Raw genomic sequence first — 21,036 nt, forward strand, 5'->3', positions numbered from 1 at the left:
TATTAAATTTGCAGTGACCCTCTCATGACTACACAAAAATCTTTTTTAAAAACAGTTTAAATTTCTATATTTTATGATGGCCAAAAAGCAGAAATGACCCTGTCGTGATAATTAGGATTTTATAATTTTATATTTGTATAACTATTAGTTTATTCTTTTTAAAATAACTTTATGTATTTGTTTGTTTCTGTTTGCTATGTGCTACCAAATAGTAGGCATATTTATAATTGGTAATGAAATTTCAGTCTCATAAATTGTAAATAGTGTCTGGGCACATTCCAGCTTGGACAGACAAGGACTCGGCTGGATCGCTAGTGTGTTTTCTTCCGGGTGTGAGGGTGGATGAGCACAGTGCCTACGATATTAACAATGACAATAATATAATTATCACTCACACTTCACCCAACCCCAATATTACTATCACATTCATCTTACCTGTGTCTCTATCTGTCTGTCTGTCTGTGTGTGTGTGTGTGTGTGTGTGTGTGTGTGTACCTATTTTTCTATTCAGGTGGGGACTTAAACCTGAATACACACAGACTCATGGGGACTCGTGTCACGGTGGGGACCTAAATTGAGGTCTCCACGGGTAAACAAGCTAATAAATCACACAGAATGAAGTTTTTTGAAAATCTAAAAGTGCCTGTAGTTTCCTGTAAGGGGTAGGTTTAGGTGTAGGGTTGGTGTAGGACAACAGAATATACGGTCTGTACAGTAGAAAAAGCATTACGCCTATGGAGAGTCCCCACAAGGATAGCAAACCAGACGTGTGTGTGTGTGTGTGTGTGTGTGCGTGTGTGTGCGTGTGTGTGTGTGTTTTGAAGACAACCCCAATAATGTGAGATCAAGTCAATTTGATTTATAAACAACATACATAGTTTCAAAGCAACTTTACAGACATTCATAATGTTAATGTTTAATTTAGTAAGTTATTCTTTACATAAGTAATATTGAGCAGATTAGGGTCCATAATACTTACAATGCTTAGTAAATAACATCTTTATTCCAAGATGTTTCTCCAGCACAAGATTCATGTGTCTCTGACCATGCAAAACAGACAGTGGAAAGGGAGTATGATTTAAGCAACACCTGCCAAAATCATCCTCCGCTAGATTACAGGCTTCTTACTGTAGGCTTGAGCATCTGGGATTTAAAAGAATACTGATTGTATGTGTATGTAGTCTGTAAGACACCTGATGCACCTCATGGAAGCTATCTAAGGTTTGGAGTCTTCAAACCCTCTGTTCCCCAGTCATTAGATCTAATAAACAGGTTATGTTTTTCACAGGTAGAGTGTATGAATTTAGGCTATATATTCATATAATCATTCATTCATTCTTTAATCAGTAAACATTCTCTCTCTCACACACACACACACACACACACAGAGAGAGAGAGAGAGACAGACACACGAATATTACTGAACTCAAACGTAGGAGTTTAATTAAAATTAGCAGCAACATAAAATCCAAAGTACAAAACAAGTCAAAACAACCACATAATAATAAAGAATACTAACAAACTACTAAAAATACAATCTATGTAAACATTTCCAAACTGTTTTCTCTTTCTAACGCACTTATGGCCGAATCAATATGCAATCATTTAAATGCGCCGCAGTTTGCTCCTGTCGTGGTGTTCATTGTGCGGGAAACTACTGTCTCTGAACAGTAAACAAAAAGTCAGTATCTAGTGAACTGACATCATGCGCGTGCACACGAGGGGAAAAATGTCATTACATATCTTGTAAACATATTGTAGGGGAATTTACAGTAAAGACCCTTGGACCAAGTGTGTTGAATGAAGACCAGAAGTCAAGAGATTCGATCAAAAATGAAGAAAATTTACTGAAGATAGTTTGCAGTTTCATCAGCAGAAGTCAGCTTCAAGACTCACATTCGAGTTCGTAGGCCGCTCTGCGTACAATTCAAAAACACCAGCAGTTATACCCTAACAGAGGTTGCTAATTGCGTCAATGCATAAGTCATCAAAATTCTGATAGGTTCTAAAACCTAGATAAACTTAGACAATCTCCACATATGGACGTAAATGCTTCAAGCATATCTCCATCTGATTGGGCAGACGTCAGCGATCAGGGATCATACAAGATAGGTGTCTTCCGGACACCTATTTTTGGTCAGGATGGCGGTAGCTGACAGAGACAGTCTTCTAACACACTGGTAGAGAGCTACGAGCACACATACATACACACAGAGCACTTATCAGAACTTCAAGGCCTCCTTGCCTTCGTTACACACACACTATGAAGTCATCATTTTAGAGAGTAGACGTACAGCATAAAGCAGGATTCTTTAATATCTCATAAGCGCACATAAGGTTACACATTTCACTCTTGCCATAGCTTGATTAATAGTCAAACAAGAAATAATATAATAATATAATTAATATCAATATGAAGGATATGGCAGCTCGGCATCCACTCCTTCAATATCTTACAAAAACCGCACCATTTGTCCTTGTTTTTAAACGGCCATTTTGGATGTTTTTACCTTCAGCTTCAGTAAGTTACACCCAAAGTCTCTTTAAGACAAGTCATGTCAGTCGGCGGCCATCTTTGAAATGCAATGCAAGCACAGCTCCGATCTCTTTGAATGGGGAAACATCGGCTGCGTCCGAAAGCATTCCAAGGCAGGAAGGCATCAAGGCACGTCCGAATCCAAATTCTGCTTCACTTCTTGTCTCCTGAGGTACCTTCTTCTGATTGAATTTTGAAGGCAGCATAGATGTATCCTTCGCTGCCTTTGATATCCCACAATCCTGTGCGTTCCATTCCGTGACGGTTGAGCTACAAAATAAAGATGGCATCTATAAGTTGCGTTTGGTGGTCAGTTTGGTTGGAAATGTATATTTCTGACTAACTTTTTGCACTTTTGATGTTATTTCTAGTGAGAAATCAGTATTATAGTAATTAAATATTCAGTTTAGTCACCAAAACTCGTTCTATTTTGCTGCGGAGCAAAAACGCTGCCTGCAAAGTCATTGCCTGAATCAGCTGCCTTTCGGACGCAACCATCAAACTCTCCAAAACTGTTCACTAAGCTTCAATGAATGAATGAATGAATGATGCATTTATATAGTGCTTTAAGTATTGCTGTACACCCAAAGCTTTACAATCATGTGGGGGTCTCCTCAACCACCAGTGTGCAGCATCCACTTGGATGATGCGACGGCAGCCACAGCACAACGGCACCAGTGCGCTCAGCACACACCAGCTACAGGTGGAGAGGAGAGAGAGATAGAGCCAATCAAGTGGATGGGGATTATTGGGAGGCCATGATTGATAAGGTCCAGTGGAGGGAATGTGGCCAGGACACCGGGGTTACTACTCTTTACGAGAAGTGCCATGGGATTTTTAATGACCACAGAGAGTCAGGACCTCGATACGATTCAATTTCATATTTGAAATCACACAAGAAATCTGACAACAACTGTGTCGTAAACATTGATTCTTTTGCTCAAATAGCGTTATAAAAAAGCATATTTTTCAGGCTAGATCAGCCAGTGCACATGCGCCTCACGTCTCAGAATGCTGTCTGTTTCTATAGCAACCGGGACTTCTAACAGCAGCGGCAGTGATGACTCTTGATTTGAGTCAATGTTGGAATTAGTCCATCCAAGGTCACTGTTCAGAGAAAACTGCATTGTGGATTTACTTTGCAGAAAGAGGTTGGCTGGCTGGTGACCAATTTATTTATTTTGAATTGCTCATAAACATGAGGTTATCATTGTCAATTTTATTTTTTACATTTAAAATAATATTAATAAAATCAACATACACTTTTAACCTTCTTATCATCCTTGAACTGTAATGACAGCACCAGTGTTGGGGAAAGTTACTTTTAAAAGTAATGCATTACAATAGTGCGTTACTCCCCTAAAAAAGGTAATTACATTACTTAGTTACTTTTAATGTAAAATAATGTGTTACGTTACTTTTGCGTTACTTTTTTAATCTGGGCTGGGCTTGCTTGTTTGTTTTTCATTTTAATATAAAAAAAGTTGCATGTTCACATTTATTCTAGAACTACAGTAACATCTTACTCCTGATTTCTCTCAGCATGCAGACAGGAGAGCTGTCAGTAAAAAAAAAAAAAAAATGGGGGAAAAATAAGTTACTGGCGTTATATATTTGAAAAGGTAACTGAGATATTTTCTTGTAAATTAAAAATTAATGCCTTACTTTACTAGTTACTTGAAAAAAGTAATCTGATTACGTAACTCGCGTAACTCGTAATGCGTTACCCCCAACACTGGTCAGCACATACTTCTCTGTTTCTCTGAGAAAAAACCTTGTTGTGATTTTGTGGAAAGAAAAGCAGAAATAATCCTAAAGGTGCTTAGTCTTTTTTCCCCTCATCATGTGATCTGTATGAATCAATACAAAATTGGCCTGTGTGTAATATAATTTTTCTCCACAGCGGTGTTTTGATTTAACTGCACTACTTGTGTTATGTGATCACATGGAAAGCAATGAGACAGTATAGTGATGGGTGCTAGACTGATGTTTTGAAACATTTGCAAATTTTGATCACATAAGGTATTGATCTGATTAATGCATGCAAAGATATGGTTTTATTACAGTGAGTTTTAGTATGTATAATGGAAAAATAGAGAGTGATATTATATAAAAAAATAAATAAAAAAAAAAACACTACAAATCAGTAAAAGAACATAAATACACTCCATGTTGTATGATAATAAAATATGTGTAGGTTATATTTAATAGATTGCACATTTATGAAAACATTTATAATTTGAAAAAGGTGTTTTTATGCATGTTTGTGTAGTGTTCAAGTAAATTAAGAGTTTCTTTTTTCACCCAAAAGTAGTCTTTTTTTTTTTTTTAAAGGAAAGTCAGTGCTGAAAAATAAAGGAATGTCTTTTGGTGATTGTGATTCAGAAATGTCAGGACCTTTACTAGCAAGCACTTTTTCAAAGAAAGGACTACACAACTGATTTAATATGAGCACCATTATATAAAGGTCCTGATCAGCTGTTGGCTCTCACCTGTTAATACTGTCGGTCCAAACCGTGCCACTTCTGTAAAAAATAGATCAAATAAAGCTTTATGTAACAACATCAGTATTTTAGTAAGATGGTTCCTATTATAATCATATTTTAATTGTTTGACTGCGTTAATAAAGAACAGGTCAAATATTCACTCACTGATTATGGATCGTCAGTTGCTTGTTGTATGTAGACACCTAAAATATAAAAGTATTAGCACTGCTAATGTTAATAATAGTAATATGTTAAAATGAGTTTTTATTGGAATTTTATTGTGAGAATTTAGTTCTTACGTTCGTTAGAGCCCCATGCTTTTCTGTATATAATGTATGCTAGTAATGATGCCACAGTTACAGCTATAATAACTCCAGCTATGACACCAAGTGAAATCACTTTCTCACATTCAGCATCAGAGGATGTTGTTCCTGCTTTTACTTCTGTAAGTCCCATAGTCTCACATCTGAAGATTAACTTAGTAATATTAGTATGTCCATTCTTATCAGAATAATTCTTAATTGGCATTTATAAATCTGTGGACACTACTCACTTTGAATGTGGCAGGCAGGCCATTAGAGAGCCATCTGAATAAGTTCCATCAGTGCAGTCAGCACATACGGTATCACTAAATGCTCTTCCTGTAAAAATATTGAGATTAAATGAGTTATAAAATGTCAGTAAAGCTTCTACTAGGGTTGTAAGTGCTGGTGTAATCAAATAATTCCTATAACCTCAGTAATTAAATCAGAAAACTGCTGTAAATCAGAAGAAATATACAGCTTAATGCTGAAATACATTTTGCATGCATTTTGTCCCCGTTTTACAATTCTACCTGTTTGTTTAATATATTGTCCAGGGTTACATGCGGAGTGCTCCACTGCTAATGCACAAGAGTCTTTATTTAGTTTAATACAATGGAATCCTTCCTGTGGCTCACAAGTAGTATCTGCAGAGTGCGTGCAGTCCTTGCGCACTTTTAGTCGATAGACTGTGAACACAAAAACAAAACATTTATATTCATATTAAAAGTATAAATGCATTAGACAGCACTTCCTTATTAAAGACGTATATATGTCTTTACCATAAATTAATGCTTTTATCACTGAGCACATACCTGGATCACACACAGTGCAGGGAAAACATGATATACGGCTGTTGGGTTCATCTGTGTATGTTGATGCAGGACAAGGAACACATGTTGTTCCTGAAAGAAAAAAAAAGGGTAAAATGTGATTTTTTTTCTTGAATAAAATGATAATATATCATACTAACATGGTCATGGAAACTTTTTTTTCAAGTTGCGGTGTTTCCCCTAGGTGTCAGGTGGTTGATGCGACATATTTTCAGACTCTGTCCGCTGGTGGGAGTGTGCTCACCTGCAGTGTTGGGGGAATAACGCGAGTTACGTAATCAGATTACTTTTTTCGAGTAACTAGTGAAGTAACGCATTACTTTTTAATTTATGGTTTTATAACTGGATTCCGCGATTCCGACCGCATTTCCGCAAAATCAATAGGCCCTACCTGTGTATGTGCGCACCTGTCTGTGTGTGTGTGTACATCGGTGCAGAACTCCTAGTGTTGCCAACTTAGCGACTTTGTCGCTAGATTTAGCTAATTTTTTCCCAAAAAGTGACCAGCGACAAATTCAGCGACTTCTTGGACAAACTTTGTCTCTGTGACTCGCTAGCAGGGGTGCCATAAGGTGCGGGGGGGGGGGAGGTTAAGACGATTCTAAGGGCCCGATGATGGAGGGGGGCCCCCGAGGGGGAAATCTTTTGTTCAACAGTCAGTAAAATTAATTAATCAGGATAGGGGTCTAAGTAGACAGCAAGATTCTGAGGAACGGAAGGTCCTTAAGTATTTGCACTGCAGACGGATGTGCACCAATGTGCACTTTAGTGTGTGGGTATTGTATTGTGTGAATTAATGTTAGACAGTAAACGCTATGGGATGCGAGAGAGTTTTTGGAAGAAATTCCAACAATAAAGTGAAATTGAATTGAATTGAAACGCGATTTCAACCGAGGGGAATGCGATCACGATTTCGAACGAGGAGTAGAAGTAACCTCTTTGCTGCATCACATGAGTTATCAGCTGATTTGATTAATTCTAGTCATGTGCCAAAAACATTTAGCCTATGACATAACCATAACAGCTTTTAAACTAAACCAAATGTTTCAAACAATATGTAATTCAAGTTTGAAAACAGTGTATTTGTGTTTCTAAAATTTTAAGTTTAACTCTTTAGGATCTAAATACCACTCATTATCTGTTATATTGGTTAACACTAACATTACTTTTGGCCAGAATACACTACATAACTTTTAAAATCTTAACAGATTCTTAACAAACACTAGGCATCATATGCTTGTCAACTTTGTAAATGGTCATAGCCTGAAGCTAAAAAGCTGAGTCTGTATTCTGCATAAAAGCTGCAAACTGGCTCTGACTTTCGGCATCTAGCATTGAAAACATTGGGCAAAATTCTGTCCAAAAGTTGTGTATTCCAGCCTTTATCGTACAGAATCTGAAATAAACATTGGTACTGTACCGGGGGCACACATGGGGCAACATTCTCCATCGATCTCATATTCAGCACGGGCACATCCACAGAAACATAGTCCCAAATTAGCAGCAATGGTGATAGCAACAGTGGATATAAAGGTCCTTAACAACAACATGTCCAAATAAAGTGCAAGCGAGGATTATTCAGTCCATTTGAAAGTAAATAAAAATGTTTCTTCCTCAGATTTCATGAATCGATTTCTTTTCTTCACAACTTCACATTAAATAATGAATTAGATCCAGTACTCGGCATTCCTGTCCACTGAGAGGCTTTCCTGTAGCTCAAATAGTAGAGCATGGCGCTAGCAACGCCAAGATCATGGGTTCGATTCCCAGGGAAAGCAAGAGCTGATAAAATGTAAAAACTGTAACTTGAATGCAATGTAAGTCGCTTTGGATAAAAGCGTCTGCTAAATGCATAAATGTAAATGAGAGGGACTTCAGGTCTGTGTTTATATGAATATAAGGGCTGTTTCAGATCCTGATGGCTGGTTCTCTGTCTTCAGATGATCAGTTTGATGGAGGCTTTAGAAGATGCTGTGGCAGAGACTCCAACAAACACTTCTTCCTCTTCACACTCGGCTCGACTCCTCTTGAGTAAACCGAGTAATCAGGTGTATTCTGTGAAGAGTTTAAGTAAAAAGGTTATAGCTAATGTTCTGTGTTAATGTGCTATTATGAATGTCTGCTTTAAAAGTGTCAGAGGCTTATTAAAATGTGAAAAGGTTCATAGCAGTGTTTCATATACAAAAGTAAACATGCTATAAGTTTGAAAACTAAAAAGTCACAAGTTCAAAAAAGTAAAAGTGAAATTTAAGTTAAATACGCATCTCATAAATTCGTTCATCGGTCATTTTAGAGTAAAGAGATAAGATATTCCCTGCTAGTGGTGGCTTGTTCAGCAGAGCCCCACCAAAATATTCATCCAAAACATAGACCTCAATATAAACTGAATCAATAATGAATTGTAAGTGTGTTCAGCATTCTGCAAAATATTTTTCGGATTTTCTATACTATTTTAAGTCGTAAAGTAAACAGTATTAAAATCCCGCGCATGCTTTAGCAGGCATGTATGACATGATACTCAGCGGAGGGTGCCTGAAACCTCCCGAGCTCAACAGCGCCCCCACAGTTCTGCAACGTTAATCCAGATCCAACTCCTCCCATCTTACATATACCTAAACCTACCCATCTCCACCCCCTGATCCCTGAACCCACCCCATCTCCACCCCTAAACCTACCCATCTCCACCCCCTAGATGTGGATCCAACCCCGCCTCCTGGATCTTGTGGACTGCAGCGAGCCCTACTTGCGTTAATCTGTGGTGAAAAGAGGAACTGCAGCGCGCTCTAATTGAGAGCCATGGGGCAGATCTGAGACTGTCCCGCTTATTGAAGGCAATTATTATACAGCATTTTATGCGTGTAACATTACTTCGAGCCTGACAATCAACATTAGTGCGCCACCCACAGAATAAAGCAAAATTTTGTGTTCAGAGATTAGAATATAAAGTTATATCTTTATATTCTATAATTACAAACTTTATATTCTTTAACTTTATATTATGTAATTACAAAATAATCTGCCCCACCTAACGTTAAATTTACGGTCAGGAGCCGCTACTGGTGCATGCTTTCATTTTGTGAACACACCGAACAACAAACATGTTAAAACGGATCCAATCAAATTTACATCGTATAGCTTAAAGTAGACCTGAAAGTAATTCTACGAAAAGCTTGTCGGGCTTTATGGTGAAAAGGTGTTAGAGAAGCAGTGAAATTATTTTAACTTGAATTTTGTCGACTTGGAAAAAGCCTTACAAACTGAAACCAAATGTCAACGTCTAAAACACCGAATAGCTTTTAGCCATCGTCAAATACTTATGAATTTAAATGAAGAGTCGAGACCTGACAACAGACGATGTTGCGTAAGCATTTTCAAAACTGCCTCAAAACAGTGCCATTATTATTATTATTATTATTATTATTATTATGTCACACAGCCATCAAAATCAACGAACTAGATATTTCTCAACAGAAAAAGTCTCACCAGGGAAGAAGAAACAGGCTCCGGTCAGCCGTCTCCAACTTGAGCTGCTTTAACCTTTTCCCGTTTTGGGGAGATATCCTCAAAATACTTTTTACAAACAGAGTAATTTTAGTCAGCCCGTTCAAACATGTGCTTCAAACTCGGTGACAGCGAAAACTAGTTAAACTACTACTTCTTGTTGTTAATCAGGGGGCGCTGTTCAGCAAATGTTACTTATAAAAATACTTACACAGAGAAGAAATAAACATTAATGCAGCTGTTGATGTCTGCTAATGTATGGTTTCGTCATGAGATAGTAGCTCTCGCTGTTTTCTAGGCTAGTTTAACAGAAAACGAAGGCATGCATAGAACAACTAGCGTGGAATATCATTAGTAGGCTTTATGCTTATGTTTACTGTAATTACCCACTGAATAGGGTTCACTGAATCTGAGAAGTCATCATAGCTCAAAATATGTTACTCCTCTTCATTTCTCGAAAAGTTATTAACTTTATATTTTGGCTCTTCTTTCTGTACCCGTCAAAGTTTTCGCTATTTTGGCACAACATCCACTTGTAACTTTAATCATGAGAATGTGACTTACTTTATGAGACTGCTGTTGTTTAAAATATTTCCAGCGGGCTTGTTTGACCTAACGTTACCATAACGATGCTGCGAGAATTACTGCAAAGCAATACAATATTTTTGTAATATTTTATAAAAATAAAATAAAAAATAAAATAAAAAAACAACTTGAGAACTCTAAAGTAGTGATGTGTTCGACACCGAGGCTCCGTACGAAGCTTGTTTGAGATGCGCCTCGCCTGAAGTGTAGGTGAGGCGGCTGCAGTGAGGGCGATAGGTTCTTTATTATTACGCTGTAACATGCACTCGTCTCACTGATGTCTTAATCCCCCTATTTAATCCATTGAATTTAAGATGCAGACGCAGGCGTGGGCGTCACGTAGATGTCACGTAAGTCACGTGTGGCAGTGTATGGCGAGTGGTGTGTGACATGGATTACCTGCCAAAGTCGACAGTCGTGTATTTTTACGTGTGAGAAGGGTACGTCGTCTCCACAGACGCGTGATAAGACGTCGCCTCAACATACGTCGCCTCAACAGATGCGTGATAAGACGCGTGATAAGACGTCGCCTCAACATATGACTTCAATGATCCTTCCATCAAATGTAAGACCACTTTCTAGTAATTGTTTTATTTCTGTAACAGCATCCTCAAGAAATGTAAGATCTAATGGTCTTTGAGATCCCAGTGTCAGTGTTACAGGAAATACAATCACTGGTTCAAGATGAATGGAACACAACACAGGCCACATTGACAATGATGAACTTTTGAAGAGTGGAAGTCCATCAACATTTAAAGAAATCTCCAGAGAATGTATTCTTGAAGTCACCTCACAAGGATATCTTTTCAACACTTTCTCAATTTCTTCAGAAAATGAGAGATGAATATACTGCATTCCAGATTTATTCTGAATATCAACTGCTCGCATCGTCTTCAAAAGTGTGCGTGCTGTAGCAGGCAATGTGTCATGTCCTTGTGAATGCAGGACTTTTAAGAGGTCATCTAAAGCACATTGTCGGATTTGGTGTTTGTTGGCCCAAACAATGAGGTCTTCTCTCAAAGAATGTGTTTCACGATCCTCCTCAGAGAGTGACAAATATGTGTCACAATCTGAAGAGAACTCAGAGCTTTCATCTGTGCTGAATGTTTCCTCTTGGTTTAAGGATATATTTCCACTCTCTCTTAAAGAACAAGCTGTGCTACACTCTGAAATTGATCTTGCAGAGGATGAACAATGTTGTAAGGGTTCTTGAAGTACAGGAAAAATATCACTATATTTGTTTTTGGCCTGATTTTGGTGACAATTAGAAAGAATCTTGTTGGCTGCTCTCCAGCGTCTCATATATTCTCTCCTGCCAACTTTTCTTTTGTTTTCCATTCTTAAAGATAAGACATTAATGGAATTTTAATAGACCCATGTCATTGTTTAATAGAAAAGACTTAAGACTTAATAATGTATTATTCTTACCTCAATGTGAAAACAGCCTGTTGAGCAAAGAAAAAGAAACAATATCAGAATAAATTATTTATTCCAACACTAGAAAAGATGTTACACCTACACTTCCTGAGACCAAACTAAATACTAATTTAGTCTAGGCAGATTTTGCTTTTACATTATGTGCATAATGTGACCTGCTACACAGGCCTGGACTCACCATCGTCAGCACCACAAACTAAAGGCTTTTGTAATAATGAATTTTTATGTGTGAGGTTACAAATATTTGTTTCTTTCACACGCATTTCCCAAAAAATGACTTGACCAACACTCTATGCACACCTAGGCAATAGAACCGCCATTGGCAAGTAAATTGTTTAGTGTACTCACCATATCTATCTATCTAACTATCTATGCTATAGATATCCTATATATACACACTATCTATCAATCTATATATACACTGATTTATTATGATTGTTGAAACTGTTGTGCTGCTTCATATTGTTTTTTGGAACCTGTGATACTTTTTTCTTTTGATTCTTTGATGAATACAACTTAAAAATGGCAGCATTTGTTCAAAATAGAAATCTTTTCTAACAATATAAGTCGATACTAGGCCTATGATATTTATTCATTTAACACATCCTCCTGAATAAAAGTATTAATTTCTTTAAAAAAAAAAAAGAAAGAAAAAAATAACTGACCTCAAACTTTTGAATAGCATTGTATATTGTAACACAATTTATTTTTTAAATAATTGCTGTTGTTTTTAACTTTGTATTCATCAAAGAATCAAAAGAAAAAAGTATCACAGAAAAAAAAAAACATTTGAAGCAGCACAACAGTTTCAACACTCATATTAAATCAGCATATTAGAATGATTTCTGAAGGATCATGTGACACTGAAGACTGGAGTAATGATGCTGAAAATACAGCTTTGATCACAGGAATAAATTATAATATAGCCTTGATGAGCAGAAGAGACTCCCTTAAAAAGCATTAAAAGTCTTACTGATCCCAAATTTTCGAGCGGCTGTGTGTGTGTGTGATATATATATATATATATATATATATATATATATATATATATATATATATATACACATACACACATATACAATCAGTGAGCCTTAGTCAATGAAAACAAGGTAATTTTAACAGGATGCCGTATACACAGAGTGTGCCATTTTTAATCGGCATGTCATACTCACTCTCTGCGTGTGTGTGTGTGTGTGTGTGTGTGTGTGTGTGTGTGTGTGTGTGTGCGCAGAGCGCTTTCCTCAGCCAATAATGCACTCACTGCTCCAGACAGAGTGAAACTTAATCGTTCAGTCAGAGTGTTCAAATGTAGGCAAGTGAAAATGTATCTGTGCTGAAATATCTTTTAACAAAAATACTGGCGAGTTAAATTTAACAATTTATTGGCCAATGGCTAATGATATTAGTCAGATTGAACATTAATTTGCGAGTACGCGCTTAGGTCGCTGTCTGTTGTGGTGAAATGTCAATCCCTTTTCATAGCTTCATTATGGCTTATAACTTTTGGCATAATGTTAAAACACTTCATCACATGACCAGAATATGTTTAACGCCTTTTCCTAAATAACAATATCTGAATAGGCCTTCTGAAAGTAATATAATTAACTTAGCATTAACGTTACACCAAACCCGATCGCAAACTACTCGGTATGTGAATTATCAGCTATTCTGTCCACTCAGTTTATTAACAGAACAAATAAATCTCACATTGGACATGAAAATTGTAGGTTTTGTTTGGATATTTACATATCTTATTTATCTAAAAGAGAAATCATAAGCAATACTCACGTATCCTGGCTTGAAGAAGAATAACGGCCCAACGGTCTGTTAAAATTTAAAATGCGCTTCGGAACAGTGACTAGTACATGTCGTACAGTGGTTGTCCAGACAGCCTAAGCACAACCTTCAGCAATGGTCCAGAACCGTGGTTGAATGGCAACATTGTGACAACACAGTAACAACCTTAACGACACAATGTAGAACCAACAACTTTTTAGCCATGTTGTTACAACGTTGCTAAAAGGTTGGCTACGTTGAGGCAACGTTCTGTGTTTGTTGGGTGTTTGATCAATTTAGCCTTCTCAAATCATCACTACTAGCCTAAAATAAAATCTATAAAACAGTTCAAGCATATCACAATGTTACTTGTTTAAATGTTTAACCTATATAAATGTGCGCTGTTCGACGCATATCCGACAGTTTGTGCGGAGAGTGGAAGCTGAAGCGCGCTCTGCAGGACATGGAGGCGCCAGCGGGATCACTTGCATTTTTTTTCTTACAGTAGAAACAGCTTAAAATATGCCATACTTTTTGCTCATAAAGGTAAGAGTAATACATCATTCGGAACTGTCTACTTTTATTTGTGTCACGTGCATTCACATATAGTTTGATTATCGTTATGGATAAAATCCGAGATATAATTTTTGTCTATATCGCACACCCCTATATTTAATTCTTCTTTGCTTGTTTGGTACACGTAATTCACTGATCATCCTAAAATAAACTTTTATCTTAGAAATAGGTTTTCTCAACTACAATGAGGACACAAAAAACAAATAGGTGAATCATATTTATATAAAATTTTATTTATTTAGGCTATTTATTAATTGAAGGGGCGGGGTCTGGTTAATAATGTGAAATATCATTACAATTTAAAATAATGGTTTTCTATTTTAATATACTTATTTCTGTGATGCAAATCTGAATTTTCAGCATCATTACTCCAGTCTTCTGTGTCACAAGATCCTTCAATGTGTACTGTCAACGGAAACAATTGTGCTGCTTAAAGTTTTTCTGTAATATTTTTACAGGATTGATTGACAAAATCCTGTCAGATTATTATTCAAAATATAGAAATTGTATCAATTTAACATTATTGCTAAATAAAAGTAGGCTATTTTTTTTTATTCAAAACGAAAGGAAAATGAATAAGTGCTGTCCTTTTATTCTTCAAATAATCTTAATATTATATTTTAAACGTAAAATAAAGCAAAGAAGAGAGGCGCTTGAAAAACTGAGCATTAGGTATAATGTATTTTTCTATGTATTTGTCTATTTTTTATTATTATTATTATTTCACAGCAACAGTCTCAGATCTAACAGATGATTGCGATCAACGGGTTTAATGGCTACATTAAAAATGTAAAAGATAAAAACATAATAAACCCCAAATGTAAAAAAAATCAAAAAGGATTTCATAAAAAACGAAAAAAATAAAAAAATAAATAAAAACGACATGAATATACCTATAAGCAACACAAACTTCACTAAAGGATTCCTCTCGGAGACATTTGTTATTTATATGTTATAGACGTTTTATGTTACCTTTATATTTATTTCAACTTTATTTCCAGTCCATTAGCAAGAAACACACAATACAACCCAAAACAATACACATTAAAAAAGACAGTTATACCAATACGTCCTCATAGAGGACTGATATCGCACATTGGTAAGCCTAGGATGACAACATTATAATATTATTATGCCAGTCATCCAGCTGACAAATACATTTATACATAAAATTTCTCATTAATGCAGGGAATGACTGTACTGTACTCTTGCCTTACAGAATAGATCACTTGCACTTTATACTTTTACAAATAGTGTAATAAAAATAAATGTCTAAAAATATGTCTAAATTATTATTATTATATTAATATATTTATATTTAATATGCACACGATTAATGTATATTGTACAAGTTAGCCGGGGAAAAGACAGACGCACTAAAAACTGGAAAAAAAAATAAAAAATTCGAGGATATGCTCCAAGAGGGGTATTTTATTATTACTGTCCAGCCCTGGTTAAGTACTTTTTTTTTTTTTTTTTTTCTTCCCTCAAAGTCTCAAGGCTACAGTTAAGTGCAAATCAATGAATCCAAACTAAAAACCAAGTGTGAGATTTTTAATATTGCTTTAATGTTCTGTACAGATGATATTGACATGACACTAAGTCTGACATTTAATTTTACAGCGATCAGTTACTCCACATTTACAAGATGGCTCATTGGACCTCTTCTCATAATTTTAAGTAAGTATTCAGAGACTCAGCCTTATGGGTAAAGTAGCCTAGCATTTCTGTACGTATGACTGGAGCTCAAACCTGGCTTATGTCACCCTACATCTTTTTCTTTCATATCTGTACTAAAATAAGGACCTAAAATAAAAAAAAATAACAACTTTTTTTTTTAAGTCTGAAAAGACCACGCTAATGTGATGTTTCTCTCAGGAGTCAGGTTTGATCTTTGTCTCTCTTTTCTAACTTTTTCTATTGGCTGCGCTCTGATTGCGGATATGTTTCTTCTTTCCTTTCATTTCACGGTAACACTTTACAATATGGGTGCACAAATATGCATTAAATACTGCTTGACTAAAGCACAGATAATCATGAGTTAAAGTATAACTCATGATGAACTAAACCAATGATTACTGCATCAGCAACAAATGAACATTCTATATGATTCATAGAATAAGTAATCAATAAATTGTTATTAGTTACATGTGTCATAAAGTATTAATTCCCTAATGACATATTATATTAACTAACAGTGTAAATTCATATGTTAATTACCACATTGGGTCAAAGCCATGCCTTTCAACTTCCAGTTGTCTGCTTCAATTAATCATTAGCTAATAATTTGCATGAGTATCATTATGTCATGACGGTAACACTTTAGAATAGGGAACACTTATTCACTATTAACTACGACTTTTCCCTCAATAAATTCCTAATTGGCTGCCTATTAATAGTAAGTAAGGTAGTTGTTAAGTTTAGGTATTGGGTAGGATTAGGGATGTAGAATAAGGTCATGTAGAATGAGGCATTAATAATTACTACTAATAAATGGCTTATATTGTAGTAATATGCATGCTTATAAGCAACTAGTTGAGAGACCCTAAAATAAAGTGTTACCATTATGACTTTACTTGTTGAGGCAATAGAACTATTAACTGATTGTTAAGTAATATGTCATTGTGGTTATAGATTTTGAATTAGTCATGTGCCTCAACAAGTAAAGTCACAACATAATGATACCCATGCAAATCATTAGCTAATGATTAATTAAAGCAGACAACTGGATAATAACAATTTATTGATTACTTAATCTATGAATCATATAGAATGTTCATTTGTTGCTGATGCAGTAATTATTAATAAATGGTTGTTCTTCATGAGTTATACATTAACTCATGACTATCTGTGCATTGGTTAAGCATGAATTAATAGTGTCACCATATTGTAAAGTTTTATCCATATCTCTGCTATGTGCTCTGTTTCGTTTGTACTATTTTCGTTTTAAATAATTTTCTTCTGTCTGCTTATGCTAGACATGTGGCCTGTCCTGTCGTATCAAGATCCTATTTGTGTCCTCCTACATTGGAGGCTTACTATTTGATTTTGCTCCGTCTTGTTCTCTGCCCAGTTTTACCTGTGCCTGCCACCCATCATTCTCTGTCCCCGGACTGTCTGCATGCTTTTGACTTGTGCCTGGCGACTGGTTTCTGCGCTTGCCCTTTCACTGGATTTGTTTATCTTTATTGGACTGTCTACCGACCTTCTCGTCTGCTCTCCCCTGTCCGCCGTGTTCTCCAGTCCCGAGTCGGCCTCATCAGGACATGGAGGCGTTTCAGCTGCTTTTCTTTTGTTCAACAAATGTTCTCAAATGCTCTTTTTATGCTTTTTTATTTGTAGTCTGTTATATTTGAGCTTAATATAATTAATATACTCTATATTAATGGGCTTTTTTTCTTCAAATGTATGTTTTGGTAGTGTAATTATATGTATGCAATGTTTTAATAAAGTTGGATTATATGAACTTGTATGGCATTTTTCCTCTTTAAAGTTTCATAGCTGGTTTTACATTAAAAATAACAATTAATGATTAACAGTATTTAAAAAAGTGTTACATATTAATCTTGTGTATGATTATTAAGAGATTGACCACAAAAAAATAAATACATAAAAAAATAAGACGCAGAAAAGGTAATATAATATTTATAATCTGGCATAAAAATAAATGTGGTCGGAACGTCGTCTCGCAGTTGCTGAATGTCGCGCAACAACGTTGCTACAGACCTTTCGCGTCTTACAATTCAACGTTGCTACAATGTCGCGAGCACGTAGACGGCAACGTTGCCACAGTAAAAATGGAACGTGGCAGCGACGTTGCCACAACGTAAATGTGTTTGTTGGGCATAGGCTTTTATCATCTTACTGTCTGCCGCTGGCCGCTTTGTCGTTAATGTAAAAAAAAACCAAAAAAAAAAAAACCTTCCATTTAACGAACAAAAAATTCTCCAAACGTTTTTCTAAACATAATTATTTTTTCATTACTTACAAAACTGAACAGTTTTAATAACAGCTGTATAAGCTGTTTTGGGAGAAGGGGGAATATAGAGGCTAATATAGATCTCTTCGATGTGTATAAACAAACTAATTTATAAAGAATTTAAACGTATAGCTACAGGAGATTATCAGTGCTATTTTCTGAGAGATGTTGAACCCTCAGTAAGAGATAAATATTTTACCTTTTATCTTACAGTTGTTCCAAAGGTAACAGGAAACACAGGTGTTTGTGCAGGAAACACATTCAGGTAATGAAGATGAAAAGTTTTGGAGAAGTCCAAAAAATTTTTTTATTTCTCAAGAATTATTAAATTTGTCATCATTACAAATAGAATTGGACACTATCTACTAAGAGAAAGCAAGGGGTGCTTTTACAAGATCAAAGCAAATTTGGTTGGAACACTAAGTATTTTTTTTTTTACCTGGAAAAGAGAAATGGAGAAATTTCTTCATTAAATAAATTATTAATAAATAATATAGTGTCAGAGGATCAGAAGGAGATATCCCAATATGTCTCTCAATTTTATAAACATTTTTACTACTCCAGTTCAGTTAATTCTGACCTGGATAAATTTCTGAATGGTTTGGGGAAAGCAAAAACTATTAGTAAAGATTTCAAATTATTGTGTGATGAAGAGATAAAACTGGAGGAGATTAAAGTATGTATTGGGTGTTTAAAAGATAATCGATCTCCAGGTAATGACGGATAGTGAATTTGATAAAGTCTTCAGGGATAAATCAGCACCGTTTTTGCTTGCAGTATATAAAGAATCTATAGATAAAGGAGAGTTGCCAGACTCATTAAAACAAGGGGTTATTACTCTAATTCCAAAACCACAAACAGATATTCTTCACTTAGACAATTGGAGGCCTATTAGTCTTTTAAATAATGATGCCAAAGTTTTTGCACATATATTTGCTAAAAGACTGAAACATGGATTAGATGACATTATTGACGAAGAACAGACTGGATTTATTCAAGGACGACACATTAGTAACAATATTAGATTGATTTTAGACATGGTGGATTATAACGAATACATATTAGATAATAGTCTTATATTATTTGTTGATTTCCATAAGGCTTTCGATACTATAGAACATGATTTTTTGTTTAAAACAATTGAATTTTTTGGATTTGGCAAGTATTTTTTAAAAGCTGTTAAAACGTTATACAAAGGATGTACTAGTTCTGTAAAATTGGCCCAAGGTACATCTAATAGATTTGAAATTGGCAGAGGAATAAGACAAGGTTGTCCATTTTCTCCTTTTCTTTTCTGTTAGCAACCCAATTATTAGCTCTTCATCTCAAGAAAGGATATTTTCAAGGCATTACAACTATGGGAAAAGAATTTAAGCTATGTCAATTTGCAGATGATACAACACTCTTTCTGAAAGATATAAATGAAGTTAATAAAGCTGTTGATTGTATTAATGATTTTTCATATGTATCAGGATTACGTATGAATCTGAGTAAATCGGTTATTTTTCCCTTAAAAAACTGCAATTTATCAAATATATCTGGTATTCCCATCAAAACCACTGTGACTTACCTTGGAGTAATCATATGTAAAGATGAAAAAATGCGCAGTGATTTAAACTTTGATCCAATAATTAGAAAAACTAACAATAGTGGTTACAAAGAGATTTATCTTTGCAGGGGAGGGTCCTTTTGTCCAAAGCGGAAGGAATTTCCAGGTCAGTTTATGTTTGCTTATGACTTGATTTACCTTCTAAAGTAATTAAAACGTTGGATAAGTTACTCTTTGACTTTAAACCACATTATTTGAGAAAAGAGATATTATGCAGTTCAAAGGACAATGGGGGCCTGGAGGTGTTAAATTATGATACCCTAAACAATGTATTTAAAATCAATTGGATTACACAGTACATAAAAAAGAAAGATAATATGTAGAACACTTTATCAAACTTTTTGTTTAAGTCAGTTGGTGGTCTTGAATTTTTGTTAAAATGTAATTATTGTATTGACAAAATTCCAGTAAAACTTGCAAGATTTCATCAACAAGCTCTCATGGCGTGGACATTGGCCTATAAACATAACTTTTCCCCTTCTATAGAAGATATTATATCTGGAACAACAGAGATATTTTATATAAACATACATCACTTTTTTTTATAAAATATGGTTTGAAAATAATATTTTCTGGTTAATCAGTTGATGAACAGTGATGGAGTCTTATTATCATACACAGAGTTTCTTGACAAATTTAAAATCCCAATTAGACCCAGAGAATATGCCATTGTAATGGATGCTATACCCAGTAAGGTATTATGTCTTCTTAAAAATGAATGTAATGAAAATCCTAATCTGGACTATATAACTAATTCAATTTTTATTGGAAATATTAATATTTTAAAAAACAACATACCAAATAAATATATTAGAAATTTAGTAAATGATGTTACATATCCTCCAGCTAGATTTTTCTGGTCATCTATATTTGGTCATCTACATCTATATACTCCTGTGAATTTTGTAGAAATGAAAAAGAAACTATTTTTCATTTATTTTTTCATTGCTTTTATAAAAAGATATTTTGGGTTGATGTCGAGAATTTCATTATAAGAAAACTTAATACAGCTGTTAAACTGGGTGGGTCTGATATAATGATATATGTTGATGATTATGGGATAGAAAAGGATAAAGCGTATATTATTCAATTACTGGTTGTAATGGGGAAATTTCATATACACAAAATGAAGTGGTCGGGTGGTAAACCAAATTTTTTTTATTTTATCAACGAATTTAAACAATATTGTAATATGGTATATAAATGTAAAACAAAAAAAGCTCTCAAGACTTCTAATGTTATCTGCAAATTTGAAGTAGACAAGTAAACTAAATGATGCTAAAATTCAGCTTTGAAATCACAGGAATAAATTACATTTTAACATATATTCAAATAGAAAAGTTATTTTAAATAAGCAAATAACACATTGTTAACATGGTAAAGAAATGTTTCTATAATATATGGTGGTGGTGGGGG

General features: G+C 35.0%; 1 protein-coding gene across 1 annotated transcript; it reads right to left on the reverse strand.

Annotated features, from left to right (window-relative positions):
- Nucleotides 1-1,525: 1,525 nt before the first annotated feature.
- Nucleotides 1,526-7,878, reverse strand: LOC131549544 (tumor necrosis factor receptor superfamily member 14-like). Its single transcript, XM_058791832.1, has 8 exons — nt 7,578-7,878; nt 6,140-6,229; nt 5,858-6,013; nt 5,576-5,663; nt 5,322-5,488; nt 5,188-5,225; nt 5,029-5,061; nt 1,526-2,806 (listed from the first exon to the last, which is right to left on the reverse strand). Exons 1-6 carry the CDS (start codon nt 7,705-7,707, stop codon nt 5,191-5,193), a joined length of 666 nt encoding a protein of 221 aa, XP_058647815.1. The 5' UTR covers nt 7,708-7,878; the 3' UTR covers nt 1,526-2,806; nt 5,029-5,061; nt 5,188-5,190.
- Nucleotides 7,879-21,036: the final 13,158 nt, after the last annotated feature.

The sequence above is a fragment of the Onychostoma macrolepis genome, chromosome 11 (assembly GCF_012432095.1).
Source record: "Onychostoma macrolepis isolate SWU-2019 chromosome 11, ASM1243209v1, whole genome shotgun sequence".
Lineage (NCBI taxonomy): Eukaryota > Metazoa > Chordata > Actinopteri > Cypriniformes > Cyprinidae > Onychostoma > Onychostoma macrolepis.

What these genes read in the sequence shown, in the direction of transcription:
- LOC131549544 (XM_058791832.1), bottom strand. Translation starts at nt 7,707, where the DNA reads ATGTTGTTGTTAAGGACCTTTATATCCACTGTTGCTATCACCATTGCT. An exon ending in GCCTGCCTGCCACATTCAAA is followed by an intron (nt 5,489 to 5,575) that starts GTGAGTAGTGTC and finishes GTTAATCTTCAG; the next exon opens with ATGTGAGACTATGGGACTTA. An exon ending in AGCATGGGGCTCTAACGAAC is followed by an intron (nt 5,226 to 5,321) that starts GTAAGAACTAAA and finishes TTTATATTTTAG; the next exon opens with GTGTCTACATACAACAAGCA.